The 25,215-nt window shown below is 40.2% G+C and overlaps 1 protein-coding gene and 1 pseudogene across 2 annotated transcripts in view; one reads left to right on the top strand and one right to left on the bottom strand.

Moving 5' to 3' along the window:
* STYXL1 (serine/threonine/tyrosine interacting like 1) overlaps positions 1-24,777 on the bottom strand; it is a 57,192-nt gene extending 32,415 nt beyond the window's left edge. For both annotated transcript variants that reach the window (XM_065892884.1, XM_065892885.1), the window contains exons 1-2: positions 24,675-24,777; positions 1,344-1,405 (exon numbers count right to left, since the gene is read on the bottom strand). In XM_065892884.1, the coding sequence (XP_065748956.1) occupies positions 1,344-1,405; positions 24,675-24,777 (165 nt within the window). The remainder of the gene's footprint in view (positions 1-1,343; positions 1,406-24,674) is intronic.
* On the top strand, positions 2,929-7,435 carry LOC136134568 (RE1-silencing transcription factor-like; annotated as a pseudogene).
* Positions 24,778-25,215: the final 438 nt, after the last annotated feature.

Here is a 25,215-nt window from a genome sequence, read left to right as displayed (position 1 = left end):
TAGAGAGGGAGGTGGAACCAGATCCGGTGTGTGAACACCGACTTGGTGGCTGTGTGTCCTGCTCATGCTGGGGTTCCCTTCCAGCCTTCAGGCCTGTAACCTCCTGGCCAGAAAGTAGGGGAGGGGAGGTGTGAGGTGTCAGCCTGGCCGAGGGGCTGAGGCAGAGGGAATGCCTCTTTTCCAGAGCCGGGGGTACTGCCAGAATCAAAGGAACACACAGATTTGAGAGGTGAGTTGGAAGCTGAAAGCCATACAGGACGAAGGGGCTCTGAATCAGCTGCAAAACACCAAGGAAGGCCTGAAATGGAGATGAAGAGCTAGAGTATGGAGCCGGAAAACTGAAACTCCAGAGAGGGAAAAAGCAGATAATGACACACTAGGGCGGGGAAAGGGAGGTGCTAGGAGCAAGCTTATCCCAGAAAAATACTTGAGGCAGGGCACAGGCTCCCTGGCAAGTTGTGTGGGAAAGGGCCAGAGGTGGAGCGCGCAGCAGCACGTGGCCATGGGAACAGGGAGAAGGGGGACATATTGCAAGACAGAATTGTGGAAGTAAAATTGGCAGGATGGCTAACTGCATGTGGACAGCTGAAGCTGTAAGCTTGGATGAAATCTCTGAAGAAAGTATACTGACCGACAGATATACAAGAACAGGGTAGTGGTTTCTTCAGGCGGCAGCAGGAGAAAATGAAGCTGAACCAAAGAGGTAGAGAAGAAACCAGGGAAGCAAGGGAGAACCTGGAAGTCAAGGGCAGAGAATGTGGTCAGGATGGGAGGGGTCAAGGTGGAGCCCAAGTGAAGGCTGCCAGGCTCAGCAGTGACCAGAGAGAGAAGACTCCCTATGGGGCTGGCGGGAAGGGCTTCACTGCAGGAGCGAGGCCGGTGACTGCCTGCAGGGCCCAGTCATTATAAAAGCTGGACCGGGAATAAGAAGACAGGATGGAAATGGAAGGGAGGGGAGGGAAGGAGCTTCCGTCTCTGAGTTATACTATTTCTATGGCTTGTTGTCTGTTGCCCGAGTAGAAGAGATGCTCCATGAGGCAGGGAGAATGAATTAAGGGCATCTTGTATTCTGTTACATCCCCAGGGTCTGGAACGTTGCCTGGCAAGTCAAGGAATTAAAGCAACATTTGCTTAATGAAGCTGTTGACCGTGGGGGGCAGTGGGGAGACCTTAAGGAGTGTGAAACAGTGTAGGAGACCCTCATAGTGGACGCACAAGGGCAGTCCTGTCTCTGCCGCCCACAGTGTCCAGTAGTAGGTGCTGCCTCCTGGACCTCGGACACAATCTCCCATTCTCCCCATCTTCCTGTAAGGTAGCCCCAGATTCTGACTCTGCCCATATACCTTCTTCACAAGACGGGCTGTAATCACATGGCTTTCATCATACTCCCGTTTGGAACGCACATCTGAAAAGGAAAAGTATTGAACTAATAACTGCACTTGCAAAGGAACACATGACCAAACTAGAGCACTTACATCAGCATTAACGTATATTTGTTTGGCAGTTAGGCAAAAGTTGTCGTGAATTTAAAATTCAAAGCGTGTAGCTGTCCTATTCTAGGCTGCCCATATAACTCCCCTGCCCCCTCATATCCACACCCATATCCCCCGTAAGGAACAGTGAGACTCCGCATCTATGATTTAGGGGGAGTTCTCTCTGAGGTGAGAAAAGAGGGAGGGGAGAAATCAAAGTCAGGGTAGCCTCATACTAAATGCCCCATGGAATTTTAGACCCAAATTCAGATTCTAGAGCCTAGGAGTTGAGGTTCTAATGCCCCTGTGAAGACAGAAGTTGTGGTATTGATGTCCTCTAAGTTGGGAGGAACATGGAACATAAATCCTAAAAAGAACCGTTATGCATAAATCTTAAAAAGGACTGTTATCCAAAATACACCAAGGATTCTTATAATACAACAAGAAAACAATCAGCTCAACTTTAAAATGGGCAAAAGATATGAACAGACACACTATACCAAAGATAAATGGCAAAAAGCATATGGAAAGATGCTCCACATCATATGTCATCAAGGAAATGCAAATTGAAACACGAGATACCACTACCTGCCTATCAGAATGGCAAAACTTCAAAACACAGACACCAGATGCTGGTGCCGATGCAGGGCAACAGGAACTGTCATTTGTTGCCGGTGGGGATGTAAAATGGTACAGCCATTTTGGAAGACAGTTTGGCGGTTTTAAATAAAACCAAACATTCTGGGCTTCCCTGGTGGCGCAGTGGTTGAGAGTCTGCCTGTCGATGCAGGGGACACAGGTTCGTGCCCCGGTCTGGGAAGATCCCACATGCCGCGAAGCAGCTGGGCCCGTGGGCCATGGCCGCTGGGCCTGCGCGTCCGGAGCCTGTGCTCTGCAACGGGAGAGGCCACAGCGGTGAGAGGCCCGCGTACCGCAAAAAAAAAAAACCCATTCTCTTAACAGCAACTGTGCTCCTTGGTATTCACTCAAATGAGTGGAAAACGTATGACCACAGATGCTTAGAGTAGCTTTTTCATAACTGCCAAAACTTGAGAGCAGCCAATATGTCCTTAAGTAGGTGAGTGGATAAATAAACTGTGGTACATCCAAACAATGGAATATTAATGAAACTGAAAAGAAAAGAGCTATCAAGTCATGAAAAGATATAGAGGAAAGTTTAATGCATATATGTGACAGAAGCCAATCTGAAAAGGCTTCATTTCACACTGTCTGATTCCAACTATATGACATTCTAGAAAAGGCAAAACTGTAAAGATCAGTGGCTGCCAGGGATTAGTGACAGAGAGGGATGGACAGGCAGAACATACAGGATTTTTAGGTCAGGAAAACTATTCTGTGTGATATTATAATGATGGACATATGTCATGTATTTGTCAAAACCCACAGAATGTATCAATACATCAACCCTAATGTAAACTGTGGGCTTTACGGGACAATGATGTGTCAACGTAGGTTCATCAACTGTATCAACTATACCACTCTGGTTTGGGATGCTGATAGCTGAGGAGGCTGTACCTATGGGGTGTGCGGGGAGTCAGGGGTTATACAGGGACTCTCTGTACTTTCTGTGCAATTTTGCTGTGAACCTAAAACTTCTCTAAAAAAGTCTATTTTTTAAAAAAGACATAAGCAAGCACTAACCACAAAAGAAAACATTGATAAACCTAATCCTATTAAAATTTAAAACTTCTCTTTTCATTAAAATATGACATTGAGGGGACTTCTCTGGTGGCACAGTGGTTAAGAATCTGCCTGCCAATGCAGGGGACACAGGTTCAATCCCTGGTCCGGGAAGATCAACTAAGCCCATGCGCCACAACTACTGAGCCTGCACTCTAGAGCCCGTGAGCCACAACTACTGAGCCCACGTGCCACAACTACTGAAGCCCGTGTGCCTAGAGCCCGTACTCCGCAACAAGAGAAGCCACCGCAATGAGGAGCCCGCGCGTCACAATGAAGAGTAGCACCCACTCACCGCAACTAGAGAAAGCCCGCGTGCAGCAACGAAGACCCAAAGCAGCCAAAAAATAAATAAATAAAAAATTTAAAAATACAACATTAAGAAAGCAAAAGGGCAAGCCAGAGACTGAGAGAAAATATCCCTAATACAAATAACTAAGAAAATCTCGTATCCAGAATTTATAAAGAACTTACAAAATTCAGACATCTGAAGATATCTTTATCTGAAGATACCTGTATTATGAGACACATTTAGAAACAGCTCAAGACCACATCCCTAGGCTGACTCCAGCCCAGTAAAGTGCCTGCCTGAGGAAACTCAAGGCTTCCAAAGAACTTACTGTTTATTTCAGCCAACACCTGAAGATAGGGCCCCTGTCTCCCAGGCCCTGTGGAGGGTAAGAACCTAACTCGGATAAGCACCAGTTAGTAAATCCCCCTGGGTTTCACATGGTCCAACTCCCATCCCCTTTTTGCAGTTTTTCACTTCCCTGACTGAGCTCCACTCATCTCCCTCCCTACTCCCTCACTCTCCCTTTGAAAGGCCCAGCTGCCTCTGTGCAAATTGAGGTGGAGTTCCATTCACACTGGACTCTTCCCTATGGCAAGAGTATACTACGGATTAAACTCTGTGTTCACCACTCTGACTAGTGTCTGGCTTTGTTTATCTTTAACATGATTTAACAACAAAAATGAACAAACTACAGCATAGCTACATACAACAACATAAGCGAATCTTAATCATATAATTTTGAGCAAAGGAAGTCAGAGACATGGTCTATATGGCTTAAAAACAAGTGAAACTGAGTACAGTATATTATAGGCTTGTTTCACTCATAAATATAGATGTGAAAATCTGAAATGAATAGGAAGCTAAACCTAACCGTGTTCACAAAAAATAATATAACATGATCTAGTAGGAACTCTGTCATACTAGAAAATCATACTAGAAAATCTTTAAGATATTAAAGAAGGCACTTCCCTGGTGGTGCAGTAGTTAAGAATCTGGCTGCCAAAAAGTTAAAAAAAAAAAAAAAAGAATCTGCCTGCCAATGCAGGGGACACGGGTTCAAGCCCTGGTCCGGGAAGATCCCACATGCCGTGGAACAACTAAGCCTGTGCGCCACAACTACTGAGCCTGAGCTCTAGAGCTCATGAGCCACAACTACTGAGCCTGTGTGCCACAACTACTGAAGCCTGTGCTCCTAGAGCCCATGCTCCGCAACAAGAGAAGCCACCGCAATGAGAAGCTCACGCACCACAACGAAGAGTAGCCCCCGCTTGCCGCAACTAGAGAAAGCCTGCGTGCAGCAACAAAGACCCAAAGCAGCCAAACATAAATAAATATATTTTTTAAGATATTAAAGGAGAAAAACTATGTTCATTTTAACAAATTAAGAAAATTTTCAATTCATGTCATGAAAAAAATTCTTAGTACATTAGGTATATATGGTAACTTCCTTAATGTGATAGGTAAATTACTCAGTATCTACAGTAAACATCATACTGATTGATAAAGTGAGAAACAAGACAAAATGCTCACTATTACTGTAACAGAGAAGAACAAACCTGACTTCATATTGGATCTATTCCTTTATCTCTAATCTTTGTGCTCTGTTGCCTGTGCTTAGTCATGCTGGCTCTACACCTTTGTAAAGGAATGTTGCCTATAGCATGAAATATATATACTAGCCCTTTCTCAAGGTTCTGACTCCCAGGCTTGACCTTTAAAAGGTATAACATTTGTCTTGTTGGAGGTTTACAGGAACATTGTGACCAGACCTATGTGGACAGCTGCAAGAAGAAAGGATTATTACATACCCTCTGCAGTCTGGCCAGCACCAAGAAGTTTGCAATAACCAGCCACATGCCCTCCCCTTTTAGTATAAAAGGGGCCTGAATTCTAACTCAAGTAGGATGGTTCTTTGGGACACTAGTCCACTATCTTCTCAGTCTGCTGGCTTTCCAAATAAAGTCACTATTCCTTGCCCCAAAAACTCATCTCTTGATTTATTGGCCTGTGGTGCAGTGAGCAGTATGAGTTTGGAGTTGGTATCATCACTGTTCCTTTTTTTTTTTAAACATATTTATTGGAATATAATTACTTTACAATGGTGTGTTAGTTTCTGCTTTATAACACACTGTTCCTTTTTTTTTTTTTAAAGGTCATTTTTTTTTTTTTAAAGCATAGGTCTTCTTAGAAGCCCATATGTTTTAAATTTATTTATTTATTTATTTATGGCTGTGTTGGGTCTTCGTTTCTGTGCACGGACTTTCTCTAGTTGTGGCAAGTGGGTGCCGCTCTTCATCGCAGTGTGCGGGCCTCTCACTATCGCAGCCTCTCTTGTTGTGGAGCACAGGCTCCAGACACGCAAGCTCAGTAATTGTGGCTCATGGGCCCAGTTGCTCCGCAGCATGTGGGATCTTCCCAGACCAAGGCTCGAACCCGTGTCCCCTGCATTGGCAGGCAGATTCTCAACCACTGCGCCACCAGGGAAGCCCCACACTGTTCCTTTTTAACACTGTACTGGAGGGCAAAGGGTATAGCAATGTAGTGAGACTTAAGAATTGAAACAGAAGAAATAAAACTTTTGTTATAAGCAGATAAATGATTGTTTTACATAAAATCCAAGAGAATCACAAACAATTAGCATTAGTAGGAGAGTACATCAAGGTTGCTAGATACAATATATTTTAAAAATCAATAATGGTCTGAAAGTGGAGAAAAAAGAGAATGTTTTAAAAGAGAAAAAGGCTTATAGTAATGTCTCAATGATCCAAGTGTCTACCAAAACTTGCAAATCAGCAACAGAGACTAAAGAGATGGATGTGCATACCAGCAATGATTCAGAAATCCTGTAAAACCAAGAAAAGTTACAAGAAAATAGAAGCTGAAGCCCATTCCATAAATGATCCTGTGAATGATGAAAAACCTATGACAAAAAAGAAAAAGAAAAGGTTTCTACCAAAATAGTCAGGAAGTGCCAAAGGGTGACAGCAAAGTAGAGGAGAATAAAAAGAAAAGTACCTGCATGAGAAAGAAAAAGTAAAATGATAACTCTGGAAAGTAAATCAAGTTAAAAAAGCAGCAAGACTGCTCAGAAGGGGCCTGCTCAGGTGAAAACAACTCCTTCTACAGATCTTCTTCTTTACATGGGGCCAATTCCCAAAAGTGTCTCCTTTCCAAAAAGATAACAAAAAGGAAAAGTCCAACATGCAGAGTGAATGTAAAGTAAAATGCAGCATCTCTAGGAAAGTGCAGGTGCACAGGATCTCCTACCACCATCACCACTGCAGCCAAAGGAAAACTTAAAAGAGGAGGCGTCAAAAGACCAAAAATTACTCTCCAAAGGGAAGAAAACAGGCTCCCCTTCAGAAAATAGCAGCAGAAGGGGCAGATAAGAGTCTTGCTGGTTTTGCTGCCAGTATAAAGGAATCTACTGGTACTTCATCCTCTGAATAAAACCTGAATTTCACCCAGAGGGTGAAATTTCAGATAGTTAAGAGGCTGACATTATGCACTGTAAAATGGAAAATGATCAGAACACAACAGAGAACCTCCCTGCTAAGAACTCAGCAGGTGGAGAACCAATTTCACCACTGTTTCTTCTCCCACCGATAGAAAAATGTGGAGCAGTGTCTAGAACCACACTGGCATCACCTCCTGTTACCATGTCAATAGATGAGTCTCAGGATACTGAGATGAAGATGCATGCATCCACAGTCATGATGGAAGTGACCTAAGTGACAACATGTCAGAGGGTAGTGATGATTCTGGACTGTACAGGCCTCAGCCAGTTCCACAAGAAACTAGTAGAAGAAAGGCAAAGGAAGTCTTGGCAGTCTAAGGGACTGAAGGAGATTTTGTTTGTATCTTCTATGCTTCTTTTTTTAGAAAAGAAAAAGATCCCAGCAAACATTTCAATCATCCTTTGGTTAGTGTACATGTCCTTGAAAAAGCAGCTAAAGGGAGAAGTAATTAAACTTTGGACAAGGCTTTAGTTCCTAGTTTGTATATCTATTACATTTTATATTCATTCACAGTAATAGATAATGTTTTATTTTGAAAATTGCTTTGATAGTTTCCGATGTTGATTTTTAAGTGGTACTCTTTTCCTTAGGACTTTATGTATACCTATTGATTGTTGTATAAATTTTAGCAAATCCAAGGGAGTTAGTACGCTAAACCAGCAGACATCTAATCTGTTAGCTCATGCGTTTAACTGAAATGAGGAGGCCAAGATGGCATTTTATTGCCTTGTGCAGCTACAACTTGTTTTTCCCCATGTCTATCTTTTCCTGTTTCACCTTAACTTATTCTCAGTTCCTTGTTTAGCTCTATAAAAATTGGCATACTTAATAGCAAATTATTTGAAGAATTTGCCTGCTTTCTATAATATTAACACTTAAAAAATTTTTAGAGATGATAAGACATTTAAATTGAAGTAAACGTAAACCAAAATGTGAGAAATGGAGACCTGATTGAAACAAAAAGGTGTTTACTTGGGCTTTGTTAGGACCGCAGCCCAAGAGACACCCATTCAAGAAGCACTTGAATTGTGTTCCGCCAGATTACAAAATGGGGGAGGCTTATAAAGGGCAAAAAAACTTCACAAGGTTACATACATTGTTTGTCAAGAATTAGAATTGGAGTTGGCAAGAAGTAAGGGTGCTTGTTAAGCAAGGATTGGTTGGGGATTGAGATGATTACATAGTTTCAGTGCGGGAAGAGGGGGCTCAGACTTTGATACTACAAGGTTGAAGCTAGCAGCTGCTAGCAGATACTGTTTTGAAAATGGCTGGTGGTATTCATGAGTTTTATACGGTTCAGAAAATTCAAGCTCTCAGTGATGTAGGAGCATGTCTAAAACCACATCCACAGTGGCCACCCAGATCCATTTTGGATGCCTGAACTCCATTTTCACTTTTAAACGATCTTAAATATGTCAAAAAGTTTTTCCAACAACTGACATTGTATCAGTCCAGGCATTTATTTCCTGAGTTTTGATCAATAGTTCTTATTTGGGTACGTTAATCACCATAAAAACAGTGATTTTGATCCAGTTTTGCTGTTGCTGCTGCTATAATGGCTAACGATGTTGCACATTGTCATAGTTTTAACCTATGTAGTTTTTTCTAGAAATAACATGTGTTGAACACTTTATACCTATATACACATGTTTACTCTGGTCTCTTTGGAGGAATGCTTTTAGACTATTTGCAAAAGGTCATTTTTCTTTGCTGCAATTATCTTTTGCAGAATATCAGTGTGTGCGAGTTTGAGCAATGAAACACGAAATCTGCAAGTTCAATCCATTGAGATGATTTTCACATCTTTTCTCTATGCCAGAGTCTGTATTTTGTATGCTACTTATTTTGAATGGATGTAGTAAATTCACAGCTCTCAGCTTTTATTTTGCAATAACTCAACCCCTAGGCTCTATAGTGAAAGGATTTTCATCTCAAATACCAGCCATCAGTAATTTCTTTTTTGTGTTTGTTTCTTTTTGGCCTGTTTTGGTACAGCTACTTCCTAAATGACAGTGTTAAGTCAGATATTTGAGAAAAACGGTTGGTGTCTATATGGCTACTGAACTGAATAAAGAATTCTAAGTGATATTTGGAAAGTGCAAACCTGGAATGAGGAGACATGATTATTCCTTCAAACTATACAGAATCTCACTTGTATAATAGCTACCTATGGCTTCAGAATTTCACAACAAACTCAGGATAAGAGAGACAGTATGACTGCTGGCAGACCAGCTGCAACTTCCTATGAACACAATAAAAAAGACTAGTGAAACTCAAGTACATTCTAGATTAAAAATCCACACTTTCCCAGGGATCTCCACAAACTAATACGTGTCCTGGTTGTCCCATTGAGACAGGCTGGAACCTGGGACCCTTTGCTGCAGTACTTGCACCTGGACAAAAGTCTCCTCCAGCAATAAATACAAAGAAACTATAAGGGACTAAAAATAACTACATGCATGCCCAGGTGGGAAAATTATGAACAAAATACAAAAAGACCAACAACCCAACTGCCACTTCTGAGGAGCTGAGAGCAAAAGCAGGGTGCTACACATGTACCCTGCACACAGCACTACCAAGGGGGTGGGCAGACCACCTTATTATTATAATTCAAATACATACTCTCTTACTGACAGAGTTGACACAAAGCAGAATTATAAGCCAAATATAGAAGATTGGTTCAAGATGGCAGAGTAGAAGGACGTGCTCTCACTCCCTCTTGCGAGAGCAACGGAATCACAACTAGCTGCTGGACAATCATCGACAGGAAGACACTGGAACTCACCAGAAAAGATACCCACATCCAAAGACAAAGGAGAAGCCACAGTGAGACGGTAGGAGGGGCGCAATCACAGTAAAATCAAATCCCATAACTGCTGGGTTGGTGACTCACAGACTGGAGAACACTTACACCACAGAAGTCCACCCACTGGAGTGAAGGTTCTGAGCCCCACGTCAGGCTTCCCAACCTGGGGGTCTGGAAACGGGAGGAAGAATTCCTAGAGAATCAGACTTTGAAGGCTAGTGGGATTTGATTGCAGGACTTCGACAGGACTGGGGGAAACAGAGACTCCACTCTCGGAGGGCACACACAAAGTAGTGTGTGCACTGGGACCCAGGGGAAGGAGCAGTGACCCCAGGGGAGACTGAAACAGACCTACCTGCTAGTGTTAGAGGGTCTCCTGCAGAGGCTGGGGGTGGCTGTGGCTCACCGTGAGGACAAGGACACTGGCAGCGGAAGTTCTGGGAAGTACTCCATGGCGTGAGCCCTCCCAGAGGCTGCCGTTAGCCCTACCAAAGAGCCCAGGTAGGCTCCAGTGTTGGGTCACCTCAGGCCAAACAACCAACAGGGAGGGAACCCAGCCCCACCCATCAGCAGACAAGCAGATTAAAGTTTTACTGAGCTCTGCCCACCAGAGCAACACCCAGCTCTACCCACCACCAGTTCCTCCCATCAGGAACCTTACACAAGCCTCTTAGATAGCCTCATCCACCAGAGGGCAGACAGCAGAAGCAAGAACTACAATCCTGCAGCCTGTGGAACAAAAACCACATTCACAGAAAGACAGACAAGATGAAAAGGCAGAGGGGCTATGTACCAGATGAAGGAACAAGATAAACCCCCAGAAAAACAACTAAATGAAGTAGAGATAGGCAGCCTTCCAGAAAAAGAATCCAGAATAATGATAGTGAAGATGATTCAGGACCTCGGAAAAAGAATGGAGGCAAACATCAAGAAGATGCAAGAAATGTTTAACAAAGACCTAGAAGAATTAAAGAACAAACACCTAGAAGAATTAAAGAACAAACAGAGATGAACAATAAAATAACTGAAATGAAAAATACACTAGAAGGAATCAATAGCAGAGTAACTGAGGCAGAAGAACAGACAAGTGACCTGGAAGACAGAATGGTGGAATTCACTGCCATGGAACAGAATAAAGACAAAAGAATGAAAAGAAATGAAGACAGCCTAAGAGACCTCTGGGACAACATTAAACGCAATAACATCCACATTATAGGGGTCCCAGAAGAAGAGAGGGAGAAACGACCCAAGAAAATATTTGAAGAGATTATAGTTGAAAACTTCCCTAGCATGGGAAAGGAAATAGCCACCCAAGTCCTGGAAGCGCAGAGAGTCCCAGGCAGGAGAATCCCAAGGAGAAACATACCAAGACACATAGTAATCAAATTGACAAAAATTAAAGGCAAAGAAAAATTACTGAAAGCAACAAGGGAAAAACGACAAATAACATACAAGGGAACTCCCATAAGGTTAACAGCTGATTTCTCAGCAGAAATTCTACAAGCCAGAAGGGGGAGGCATGACATATTTAAAGTGATGAAAGGGAAGAACCTACAGCCAAGATTACTCTACCCAGCAAGGCTATCATTCAGATTCAATGGAGAAATCAAAAGCTTTACAGACAAGCAAAAGCTAAGAGAATTCAGCACCACTAAACCAGCTCTACAACAAATGCTAAAGGAACTTCTCTAAGTGGGAAACACAAGAGAAGAAAAGGACGTACAAAAACAAACACATAACAATTAAGAAAATGGTAATAGGAACATACATATTGATAACTACCTTAAACGTGTATGGATTAAATGCTCCAATCAAAAGACACAGGCTTGATGAATGGATACAAAAACAAGACCCATATGTATACTGTCTACAAGAGACCCACTTCAGACCTAGGGACACATACAGACTGAAAGAGAGGGGGAGGGAAAAAGATATTCCATGCAAATGGAAATCAAAAGAAAGCTGGAGTAGCAATACTCATATAAGACAGACTTTAAAATAAAGAATGTAACAAGAGACAAAGAAGGACACTACATAATGATCAAGGGATCAATCCAAGAAGAAGATATAACAATTATAAATATATATGCACCCAACATAGGAGCACCTCAGTACATAAAGCAACTGCTAACAGCTATAAAAGAAGAAATCAACAGAAACACAATAATAGTGGGAGACTTTAACACCTCACTTACACCAAGGCACAGATCATCCAGACAGAAAATTAATAAGGAAATACAAGCTTTAAATGACACAATAGACCAAATAGATTTAATTGATATTTATAGGACATTCCATCCAAAAAAACAGCAGATTACACTTTCTTCTCAAGTGCACACAGAACATTCCCCAGCATAGATCACGTCTTGGGTCACAAATCAAGCCTCAGTAAATTTAAGACAATTGAAATGATATCAAGCATCTTTTCTGACCACAACACTATGAGATTAGAAATGAATTACAGGGAAAAAATGTAAGAAACACAAACACATGGAGGTTAAACAATACATTACTAAATAACCAAGAGGTCACTGAAGAAATCAAAGAGGAAATCAAACAAATACCTAGAGACAAATGACAATGAAAACACAACAATCCAAAACCTATAGGGTGCAGCAAAAGCAGTGATAAGAGGGAAGTTTATAGCAATACAATCCTACCTCAAGAAACAAGAAAAATCTCAAATAAACAATCTAACCTTAAACCTAAAGGAACTAGAGAGAGAAGAACAAACAAAACCCAAAGTTAGCAGAAGAAAAGAAATCATCAATATCAGAGCAGAAATAAATGAAATAGAAACAAAGAAAACAACAGCAAAGATCAATAAAACTAAAACCTGGTTCTTTGAGAAGATGTAGTAAATTGATAAACCTTTAGCCAGACTCATCAAGAAAAACACAGATAGGACTCAATCAATAAAATTAGAAATGAGAAAGAGGTTACAACAGACATCACAGAAATACAAAGCAACCTAAGAGACTACTACTACAAGCGACTCTATGCCAATAAAATGGACAATCTGGAAGAAACGGGCAAATTCTTAAAAAAGTGTAACCTTCCAAGACTGAACAAGAAATAGAAAACATGAACAGACCAATCACAAGCACTGAAATTGAAACTGTGATTAAAAATCTTCCAACAAACAAAAGCCCAGGACCAGATGGCTTCACAGGCAAATTCTATCAAACATTTAGAGAAGAGCTAACACCTATCTTTCTCAAACTCTTCCAAAATATAGCAGAGGGAGGAACACTCCCAAACTCATTCTACGAGGCCACCATCACCCTGATACCAAAACGAGACAAGGATGTCACAAAGAAAGAAAACTACATAGGGCTTCCCTGGTGGCGCAGTGGTTGAGAATCTGCCTGCCGATGCAAGGGACACGGGTTCGAGCCCTGGTCTGGGAAGATCCCACATGCCGCGGAGCAACTGGGCCCGTGAGCCACAAGTACTGAGCCTGCGCGTCTGGAGCTTGTGCTCCACAACAAGAGAGGCTGCGATAGTGAGTGGCCCCCGCTTGCCACAACTAGAGAAAGCCCGCGAAAAGAAACGAAGACCCAACACAGCCAAAAATAAAAAAAAAAAAAAAAAAAAAAAAAGAAAGAAAACTACAGGCCAATATCACTGATGAACACAGATGCAAAAATCCTCAACAAAATACTAGCAAACAGAATCCAACAGCACATTAAAAGGATCAAGTGGGGTTTATTCCAGGAATGCAAGGATTCTTCAATATACGCAAATCAATCAACGTGATACACCAAATTAACAAATTGAAGGAGAAAAACCATATGATCATCGCAATAGATGCAGAGAAAGCTTTTGACAAAATTCAACACCCATTTATGATAAAAACCCTGCAGAAAGTAGGCATAGACGGAATTTTCCTCAACATAATGAAGGCCATATATGACAAACCCACAGCCAACATCATCTTCAATGGTGAAAAACTGAAAGCATTTCCTCTAAGATCAGGAACAAGACAAGGTTGCCCACTCTCACCACTCTTATTCAACACAGTTTTGGAAGTTTTAGCCACAGCAATCAGAGAAGAAAAGGAAATAAAAGGAATCCAAATCGGAAAAGAAGTAAAACTGTCACCGTTTGCAGATGACATGATACTATACATAGAGAATCCTAAAGATGCTGCCAGAAAACTACTAGAGCTAAACAATGAATCTGGTAAAGTAGCAGGATACAAAATTAATGCACAGAAATCTCTGGCATTCCTATACACTAATGATGAAAAATTTGAAACTGAAATCAAGAAAACACTCCCATTTACCACTGCAACAAAAAGAATAAAATATCTAGGAATAAACATACCTAAGGAGACAAAACACCTGTATGCAGAAAATTATAAGACACTGATGAAAGAAATTAGAGATGATACAAATAGATGGAGAGATACACCATGTTCTTGGATTGGAAGAATCAACATTGTGAAAATGACTCTACTACCCAAAGCAATCTACAGGTTCAGTGCAATCCCTATCAAACTACCACTGGCATTTTTCACAGAACTAGAACAAAAAATTTCACAATTTGTATGGAAACACAAAAGACCCCGAATAGCCAAAGCAACCTTGAGAATGAAAAACGGAGCTGGAGGAATCAGACTCCCTGACTTCAGACTATACTACAAAGTTACAGTAATCAAGACAGTATGGTAATGGCACAAAAACAGAAAGATAGATCAATGGAACAGGACATAATGTCCAGAGATAAACCCACACACATATGGTCACCTTATCTTTGATAAAGGAGGCAGGAATGTACAGTGGAGAAAGGACAGCCTATTCAATAAGTGGTGCTGGGAAAACTGGACAACTACATGTAAAAGTATGAGATTAGATCACTTCCTAACACCATACACAAAAATAAGCTCAAAATGGATTAAGACCTAAATGTAAGGCCAGAAACTATCAAACTCTTAGAGGAAAACATAGGCAGGACACTCTACGACATAAATCACAGCAAGGTCCTTTTTGACCCACCTCCTAGAGAAATGGAAATAAAAACAAAAATAAACAAATGGGACCTAATGAAACTTCAAAGCTTTTGCACAGCAAAGGAAACCATAAACAAGACCAAAAGACAACCCTCAGAATGGGAGAAAATATTTGCAAATGAAGCAACTGACAAAGGATTAATCTCCAAAATTTATAAGCAGCTCATGCAGCTTCATAACAAAAAAACAAACAACCCAATACAAAAATGGGCAGAAGACCTAAACAGACATTTCTCCAAAGAAGATATACAGACTGCCAACAAACACATGAAAGAATGTTCAACATCACTAATCATTAGAGAAATGCAAATTAAAACTACAATGAGATATCATCTCACACCAGTCAGAATGGCCATCATCAAAAAATCTAGGGCTTCCCTGGTGGTGCAGTGGTTGAGAATCCGCCTGCCAATGCAGGAGACATGGGTTCGATCCCTGGTCCGGGAAGATCCCACATGCCGCGGAGCAGCTAGGCCCGTGCACCACAACTACTGAGCCCGCGTGCCACAACTACTGAAGCCCGCGTGCCTAGAGCCTGTGCTCTGCAACAAGGGAAGCCACCGCAATGAGAAGCCCACACACTGCAACGGAGAGCAGCCCCTGCTCACCGCAGCTAAAGAAAGCCCGTGCACAGCAATGAAGACCCAACACGGCCAAAAATAAATAAATAATTTAAAAAAAAATCTAGAAAGAATAAATGCTCGAGAAGGTGTGGAGAAAAGGGAACCCTCTTACACTGTTGGTGGGAATGTAAATTGGTACAGCCACTGTGGAGAACAGTATGGAGGTTCCTTAAAAAACTACAAATAGAACTACCATATGACCCAGTAATCCCACTACTGGGCATATACCCTGAGAAAACCATAATTCAAAAAGAGTCATGTACCAAACTGTTCATTGCAGCTCTATTTACAATAGCCCGGAGATGGAAACAACCTAAGTGTCCATCATCGGATGAATGGATAAACAAGATGTGGCACATATATACAATGGAATATTACTCAGCCATAAAAAGAAACGAAATTGATTTATTTGTAATGAGGTGGATAGACCTAGAGTCTGTCATACAGAGTGAAGTAAGTCAGAAAGAGAGAGACAAATACCGTATGCTAACACATATATATGGAATTTAAGGGAAAAAATGTCATGAAGAACCTAGGGGTAAAACAGGAATAAAGACACACACTTACTAGAGAATGGACTTGAGGATATGGGGAGGGGGAAGGGTAAACTGTGACAAAGCGAGAGAGAGGCATGGACATATATACACCACCAAACGTAAGGTAGATAGCTAGTGGGAAGCAGCCGCATAGCACAGGGAGATCAGCTCGGTGCTTTGTGACCGCCTGGAGGGGTGGGATAGGGAGGGTGGGAGGGAAGGAGATGCAAGCGGGAAGAGATATGGGAACATATGTATATATATAACTGATTAATTTTGTTGTGAAGCAGAAACTAACACACCATTGTAAAGCAATTATACTCCAATAAAGATGCTAAAAAAAATAAATTTAGTAAAAAAAAAATAAGAGTCATGTACCAAAATCTTCATTGCAGCTCTATTTACAATAGCCAGGAGATGGAAACAACCTAAGTGTCCATCATCAGATGAATGGATAAAGAAGATGTGGCACATATATACAATGGAATATTACTCAGCCATAAAAAGAAATGAAATTGAGCTATTTGTAATGAGGTGGATGGACCTAGAGTCTGTCATACAGAGTGAAGTAAGTCAGAAAGATCAAGACAAATACCGTATGCTAACACATATATATGGAATTTAAGGGAAAAAAATGTCATGAAGAACCTAGGGGTAAGACAGGAATAAAGACACAGACCTACAAGAGAATGCACTTGAGGATATGGGGAAGGGGAAGGGGAAGCTGAGACAAAGTGAGAGAGTGGCATGGACATATATACATTACCAAACGTAAAATAGATAGCTAGTGGGAAGCAGCCGCATAGCACAGGGAGATCAGCTCAGTGCTTTGTGACCACCTAGAGGGGTGGGATACAGAGGGTGGGAGGGAGGGAGACGCAAGAGGGAAGAAATGTGGGAACATATGTATATGTATAACTGATTCACTTTTTTATAAAGCAGAAACTAACACACCATTGTAAAGCAATTATACTCCAATAAAGAAGTAAAAAAAAAAAAAAACCCAGAGACAAATGACAATGAAAACACAACAATCCAAAACCTATGGGATGCAGCAAAAGCAGTAATAAGAGGGAAGTTTATAGCAATACAATCCTACCTCAAGAAAAAAGAAAAATCTCAAATTATCTAACCTTATACCTAAAGGAACTAGAGAAAGAAGGACAAACAGAACCCAAAGTTAGTAGAAGGAAAGAAATCATAAATATCAGAGCAGAAATAAATGAAATAGAAACAAAGAAAACAATAGCAAAGATCAATAAAACTAAAACCTGGTTCTTTGAGAAGATGTAGTAAATTGATAAACCTTTAGCCAGACTCATCAAGAAAAAGAGGGAGAGGACTCAAATCAATAAAATTAGAAATGAGAAAGGGGTTACAACAGACATCGCAGAAATACAAAGCAACCTAAGAGACTACTACTACAAGCAACTCTATGCCAATAAAATGGACAACCTGGAAGAAATGGGCAAATTCTTAGAAAGGTATAACCTTCCAAGACTGAACCAGGAAGAAATAGAGAATATGAACAGACCAATCACAAGTAGTGAAATTGAAACTGTGATTAAAAATCTTCCAACAAAAGTGCAGGACCAGATGGCTTCACAGGTGAATTCTATCAAACATTTAGAGAAGAGCTAACATCCATCCTTCTCAAAGTCTTCCCAAAAATTGCAGAAGAAGGAACACTCCCAAACTCATTCTATGAGGCCACCATCACGCTGATACCAAAACCATACAAAGATACTACAAAAACAGAAAATTACAGACCAATATCACTGATGAATATAGATGCAAAAATCCTCAACAAAATACTAGCAAAAAGAACCCAAAAACACATTAAAGGATCATACACCATGATCAAGTGGGATTTATCCCAGGGATGCAAGGATTCTTCAATATATGCAAATCAATCAATGTGATACACCATATTAACAAACTGAAGAATAAAAACCATATGATCATCTCAATAGATGCAGAAAAAGCTTTTGACAAAATTCAACACCCATTTATGATAAAAACTCTCCAGAAAGTGGGCATAGAGGGAACCTACCTCAACGTAATAAAGGCTATATATGACAAACCCACAATAAACATCATTCTCAATGGTGAAAAACTGAAAGCATTTCCTCTAAGATCAGGAACAAGACAAGGATGTCCACTCTCACCACTATTACTCAACATAGTTTTGGAAGTCCTAGCCACAGCAATCAGAGAAGAAATAAAAGGAATACAAATTGGAAAAGAAGAAGAAAACTGTCACTGTTTGCAGATGACATGATACTATACATAGAGAATCCTAAAGATGACACCAGAAAACTACTAGAGCTAATCAATGAATTTGGTAAAGTTGCAGAATACAAAATTAATGCACAGAAATCTCTGGCATTCCTATACACTAATGATGAAAAATCTGAAAGAGAAATTAAGGAAACACTCCCATTTACCACTGCAACAAAAAGAATAAAGTACCTAGGAATAAACCTACGTAGGGAGACAAAAGACCTGTATGCAGAAAATTATAAGACACTGATGAAAGAAATTAAAGATGATACCAACAGTTGGAAAGATATACCATGTTCTTGGATTGGAAGGATCAATATTGTGAAAATGACTATACTACCCAAAACAATCTACAGATTCAATGCAATCCCTTTCAAATTACCAATGGCATTTTTTACAGAACTAGAAAAAAAAATCTTAAAATTTGTATGGAGACCCAAAATACCCCGAATAGCCAAAGCAGTCTTGAGGGGAAAAAAAGGAGCTGGAGGAATCAGACTCCCTGACTTCAAACTGTACTACAAAGCTACAGTAATCAAGACAGTATGGGACCGGCACAAAAACAGAAACATAGATCAATGGAACAGGATAGAAAGCCCAGAGATAAACCCATGCACCTGTGGTCAACTAATCTATGACAAAGGAGGCAAGGATATACAATGGAGAAAAGACAGTCTCTTCAATAAGTGGGGCTGGGAAAACTGGACAGCTACGTGTAAAAGAATGAAAGTAGAACACTCCCTAACATCATACACAAAAATAAACTTAAAATGGATTAGAGACCTAAGCGTAAGACCAGACACTATAAAACTCTTAGAGGAAAACATAGGAAGAACACTCTTTGACATAAATCACAGCAAGATCTTTTTTGATCCACCTCTTAGAGTAATGGAAATAAAAACAAAAATAAACAAATGGGACCTAACGAAACTTAAAAGCTTTTGCAAAGCAAAGGAAACTACAAACAAGACTAAAAGACAACCCTCAGAATGGGAGAAAATATTTGCAAATGAATCAATGGACAAAGGATTAATCTCCAAAATATATAAACAGCTCATGCAGCTCAATATTAAAAAAACAAACAACCCAATCAAAAAATGAGCAGAAGACTTAAATAGACATTTCTCCAAAGAAGACATACAGATGGCCAAGAAGCACATGAAAAGCTGCTCAACATCACTAATTATTAGAGAAATGCAAATCAAAACTACAATGAGGTATCACCTCACACCAGTTAGAATGGGCATCATCAGCAAATCTACAAACAACAAATGCTGGAGAGGGTGTGGAGAAAAGGGAACCCTCTTGCACTGTTGGTGGGAATGTAATTTGATACAGCCACCATGGAGAACAGCATGGAGGCTCCTTAAAAAACTAAAAACAGAATTACCATATGACCCAGCAACCCCACTACTGGGCATATACCCAGAAAAAAACATAATTCCAAAAGACACATGCACCCCAACGTACACTGCAGCACTATTTACAGTAGCCAGGTCATGGAAGCAAACTAAATGCCCATCGACAGATGAATGGATAAAGAAGTTGTGGTACATATATACAATGGAATATTACTCAGCCATAAAAAGGAACGAAATTGGATCATTTGTAGAGACGTGGATGGATCTAGAGACTGTCATACAGAGTGAAGTAAGGCAGAAAGAGAAAAACAAATATTGTATGTTAACGCATATATGTGGAACCCAGAAAAATGGTACACATGAACCGGTGTGCAGGGCAGAAATAGAGACACAGCTGTAGAGAACAAATGTATGGACACCAAGGGGGAAAGTGGCGGGGGGTGTGTGTGTGATGAATTGGGAGATTGGGATTGACATGTATACACTGATGTGTATAAAATGGATAACTAATAAGAACCTGCTGTATAAAAAAATAAACTAAAATTTAAAAAAAAAAGCCAAATATAGTATGGGCACTGAGGCTTTTCCCTTGTCTGTAGCCTCCCCAATCTGTTACCCTGAAAGGGCCTTTCCCACATCTAATTAACCAATAGCTGCTCTCAGGAAAGGATCTCATCCACCACTCCTTGGGAATATAACACTTAAGAATTCAGTGTATCACTTATTGTCTTGAAAAATGATAATAAACTTCTTGTAATTCATGACCTGGATATCTATTCATTCTCAGAGGGAATTATCATGTGTTTACTAAAATATAAATGTTTTAGGCTGAAAATAAAAAAGCCCTGAACCTGATAGATTCACTGGTGAATTCTACCCAACATTTAAAGAAGAATTAATATCAATCCTTCTCAAACTTTTCCCAAAAGATTGAAGAGAAGGGAACACTTCCTAACTCATCGTATGAGGCCAGCATGACCCTGATACCAAAGTGAGACAAAGACACAGCAAGAAAAATACAGATCATATTCCTTATAAACACTGATGCAAAAATCCTCAACAAAATGCTAGCAAACCACATTCAGCAGGATTATACACCATGATCAAGTGGAATTTATTCCTGGAAGGCAAGAATGGCTCAACATTCAAAAATCAATTTAATTTACCACTTGAAATGAATGAAGGAGGAAAAAAAACTACATGATTATCTCAATCAACGCAGAAAAAGGAGGAAAAATTCCCCACCTTTTCAAGATAAAAACACTTGACAAACTAGGAATAGAAGGAAGTTACCTGAACATAATAAAAAAAAACATATATGAAAGACCCACAGCAAACATTATACTCAATGGTGAAAGACTGAAAGCTTTTCTTTAAGGAACGAGACAAGGATGCCCACTTTCATTACTTCTATTCAACGGAGTGGTGGAAGTCCTAGACAGAGCAATTAAGCAAGAAAAAGAAACAAAGCGGGCTTCCCTGGTGGTGCAGTGGTTGAGAGTCCGCCTGCCGATGCAGGGGACACGGGTTCGTGCCCCGGTCTGGGAAGATCCCACATGCCACGGAGCGGCTGCGCCCGTGAGCCATGGCCGCTGAGCCTGCGCGTCCGTAGCCTGTGCTCCGCAACGGGAGAGGCCACGGCAGTGAGAGGCCCGCGTACCCCCCCCCAAAAAAAAAGAAAAAGAAACAAAGCACATCTAAATTGGAAAGGAAGAAGTAAAATCATCTAAGTTCACAGAAGATACGATCTTACATGCAAAAAAATCCTAAAGATTCCACACACAAAGAACCTGTTAGAACTAATAAATGAATTCAGCAGAGCTTCAGGACAGAAAACCAACACAGAAAAATCAGTTGTACAGTTGACCCTTGAACAACATGAGTTTGAACTGCATGGGTCCACTTACACGCAGATATTTTTCAATAATAAATACTACAATGCTAAATGGTCCATGGTTGGTTGAATCCACGAATGCCAAAGAACCACAGACACGGAGAGCTGACTATAAGTGATACACAGGTTATTCCCCACGTCCTTCAAGGGTCAATTGTATTTCTATATACTATCAATGAACAATCTGAAAAGGAAATTAACAATTCCATTTTCAATAGCATTAAAAATAATAATATACTTGGGAATAAAATTTAACCAAGGACGTGAAAGATTTGTACTCTGAAAACTACAAAACGTTGCTGAAAGGAATTAGAGGCAAAAAAAAATCCTGTGTTCACAAACTGGAAGACTTAATATTGTTAAGATGTCAATACTACCCAAAGCAATCTACAGATTCAATGCCATCCCATCAATATTCCAATGACGTTTTTTGCAGAAATAGAAAAATCTATTCAAAATTCATGTGGACTCCCTAGGGACCATGAACAAGACAGTCTTTTCAACAAATGATGCTGGGAAAACTGGATATCCACTTGCAAAAGAATGAAATTGCACGCTTATCTAAACATCACATACAAAAGTCAACTCAAAATGGATCAAGGACCTAAATGTAAGGCCTAAAAGTATAAAAATTGTAGAAGAAAACATAAGGCAAAAGCTTCATGACACTGGATTTGGCAACAATTTCCTGGATATGACAAGCAACAAAAGAAGAGATAGACAAATTGAACTTCGTGAAAAATTTTAAATGTTGCATATCAAAAGACAATATTAACAGAGTAAAAAGGTAACCCACGGAAGGGGAGAAATTATTTACAAGTCATATATCTTGTAAGGAATTAATACCCAGAATATATAGAGAACTCCTAAAACTCAAAAGCAACAACCCAATTCAAAAATGGGCAAAGAACTTGAATAGTAATTTCTCCAAAGAAGATACACAAATGGCCAATAAGCACAAGAAAAGATGCTCAACATCCCTAATCATTAGGGAAATGCAAATCAAAACTACAATGAGGGCTTCCCTGGTGGCGCAGTGGTTGAGAGTTCGCCTGCCGATGCAGGGGACACGGGTTTGTGCCGCGGTCCGGGAAGATCCCACATGCCGCGGAGAGGCTGGGCCCGTGAGCCATGGCCCATGGCCGCTGAGCCTGCGCGTCCGGAGCCTATGCCCCGCAACGGGTGAGGCCACAACAGTGAGAGGCCCGCGTACCGCAAAAAAAAAAAAAAAAAAAACTACAATGAGATACCATCTCACACCCATTAGGATGGTTACTAAAAAAAAAAAAAACCCAGAAAAATAACAACGTTGACAAGGATTTCAAAAAACTGGAACACTTGTACACTACTGGTACAAATGTAAAATCGTACAGCTGCTACAGAAAACACAATGGTGGTTCCTCAAAAAATTAAAAATAGAATTACCACATGATCCAGCAATTACACTTCTGGGTATATATTGAAAATAATTGAAAGCAGGGTCTCAGAGAGATATTTTGTACATCCATGTTCATAGCAGCATTATTCACAACAGCTAAAAGGTGGAAGCAGCCCAAGTGTCCATCGATGGATGAATGGATAAGCAAAATGTGGTATATACATACAATGGAATATTATTCAGCCTTAAAAATAAAGGAAATCCTGACATACACTACAACATGGATGAACCTGGAGGACATTATGCTAAGTGAAATAAGCCAGTCACAAAGACAAATACTGTATGATTACACTTATATGAGGCACCTGGAGTAGTCAAAATCAGAGACATAAAGTAGCATGGTGGTTACCAGGGTTGCAGGGAGGAGGGAATGGGGAGTTATTGTTTAACGGGTGTAGGGTTTCAGTTTTACAAGATGAAAAGAGCTATGGAGATGATGGTGATGATGTACCACCGAACTGGACATTTAAAAGTGGTTAAGATGGTAAATTTTATGTGTATTTTAAACACGATGTTTTTAATTGTGGGGAAAAACATCATAATACAAGTTCATGCCAATCAGAGAAAAAAATTTAAAGGGTGACAAAACCAGGTATTGGTAGGTATGTTTCTTACACTGCTGATTGGAGTATAAAATTGATGCAATGTCTTCGGAGGGCAATTTGACAATAATGTAGTGAAGGTGAATGTGCAACTTGGTACTTCCATTTCTGGGAATATATCCTGAAACAATTCTTGCACATGAATAGGGAGAGAGATACAAACTGTTCACTGCAGCACTGTTCATAATAGCAACACCATGCAAGCAACACATCACAATCAATTAGGAATGGATATATATTGCAACTACCGGTTAAAAGAAACTAGATCTTCATATACAGAAATGGGGAAACAGATGAACCAGTTTGCAGGGCAGAAACTGAGACACAGATGTAGAGAACAAACGTATGGACACCAAGAGGGGAAAGCAGCAGTGTGGGCAGGAGGGTATGATGAATTGGGAGATTGGGATTGACATGTATACACTGATGTGTATAAAATGGATAACTAATAAGAAACTGCTGTATAAAAAAAATAAACTAAATTAAAAAAAAGTAAGTTGGGCTTCCCTGGTGGCACAGTGGGTGAGAGTCCGCCTGTCGATGCAGGGGACACGGGTTCGTGCCCCGGTCTGGGAAGATCCCACATGCCGCAACGGGAGAGGCCACAACAGTGAGAGGCCCGCATACCGCAAAAAAAAAAAAAAAGTAAGTTGCAGGATCACTGTACCTTATGGTACTGTTTATGTAAATGTTTGAACCATACATTACTTTGGGATGCCTGCCTATGTCGTAAACGTGGAAAAATACAGAAGCAGTCATCTTCGGGGAGGGAAAGGAAGAGGACCAGGATGGAGTACAAAAGAGGGGTACATTTGTGTAACTTTTTATTATGTTAAATCTGAATGGTGTGTACATAAGTGCTTATGTGTATTACTATGTGTTTGTTAGATGTTTAAAATATTTCACTAAAAACAATAGTAAGAGGACTCAAACATGAGTCTTCTGGGAACTTTTCTTCTAGATTTATTTAATCTGGCAATATTCCAAGTCACGTGACAGTTAATAGTAGCATTTTGAGCTATGCCTAATTAGTTTAATAGTTTTCTAAAGTAATTTATTACTCTTCAAAGTTTGTTAATTCATGAAAAATAATCTTTGAAGGACACTGTTCACAACATTTTTTAAAGCACTTACCTAATAAACAGAGATAGTTGGGTTCAGTTAATCTGGATAGTTTTGTGACCTGATTCAAGATGTTGTAAAGCTCTGTTGGTTCACACAAAACCAAACCACTCATCCTACAGGGAAGAATCAATCATATAAAAGCTTAGTACATCTTTCTATTTTAGATGAATGATCACAAAGTAAGATAATTCAACTCTTTCTTAACATGCCTTCAAACAAAGGTGAAAATAATCATGCATGTGATCAGGGAAAATTCCAAAATTGATAGTGAAATGCGTGTAGGGGAGATAATCGTTGCACACGACATATCTGAACCATATAAATACAAAGCAGGCTGTAAAACAGTCACCAATTCACTTTCCTTCAGTAAATAACTACTGAGCACTTACCACAGGCCAGGCACTGGAAATAAGTGTGGTAAACTAGACTTACCCTCATGAAGGTGACAGCCTAGCATGGAATGCAGACACTGGACAAAAAAATACATTGTAAGTAGGAAAAGCGTTATAAAAGAGTCAGCGTCCAGTGTCATGGGAGGTGCTAATGGGAA

Source organism: Phocoena phocoena, chromosome 15, assembly GCF_963924675.1.
Source record: "Phocoena phocoena chromosome 15, mPhoPho1.1, whole genome shotgun sequence".
NCBI classification, from domain to species: Eukaryota; Metazoa; Chordata; class Mammalia; order Artiodactyla; family Phocoenidae; genus Phocoena; species Phocoena phocoena.
The sequence above is the reverse complement of the archived record's forward strand: the minus strand, read 5'-3'. Positions and strand labels throughout refer to the sequence as shown.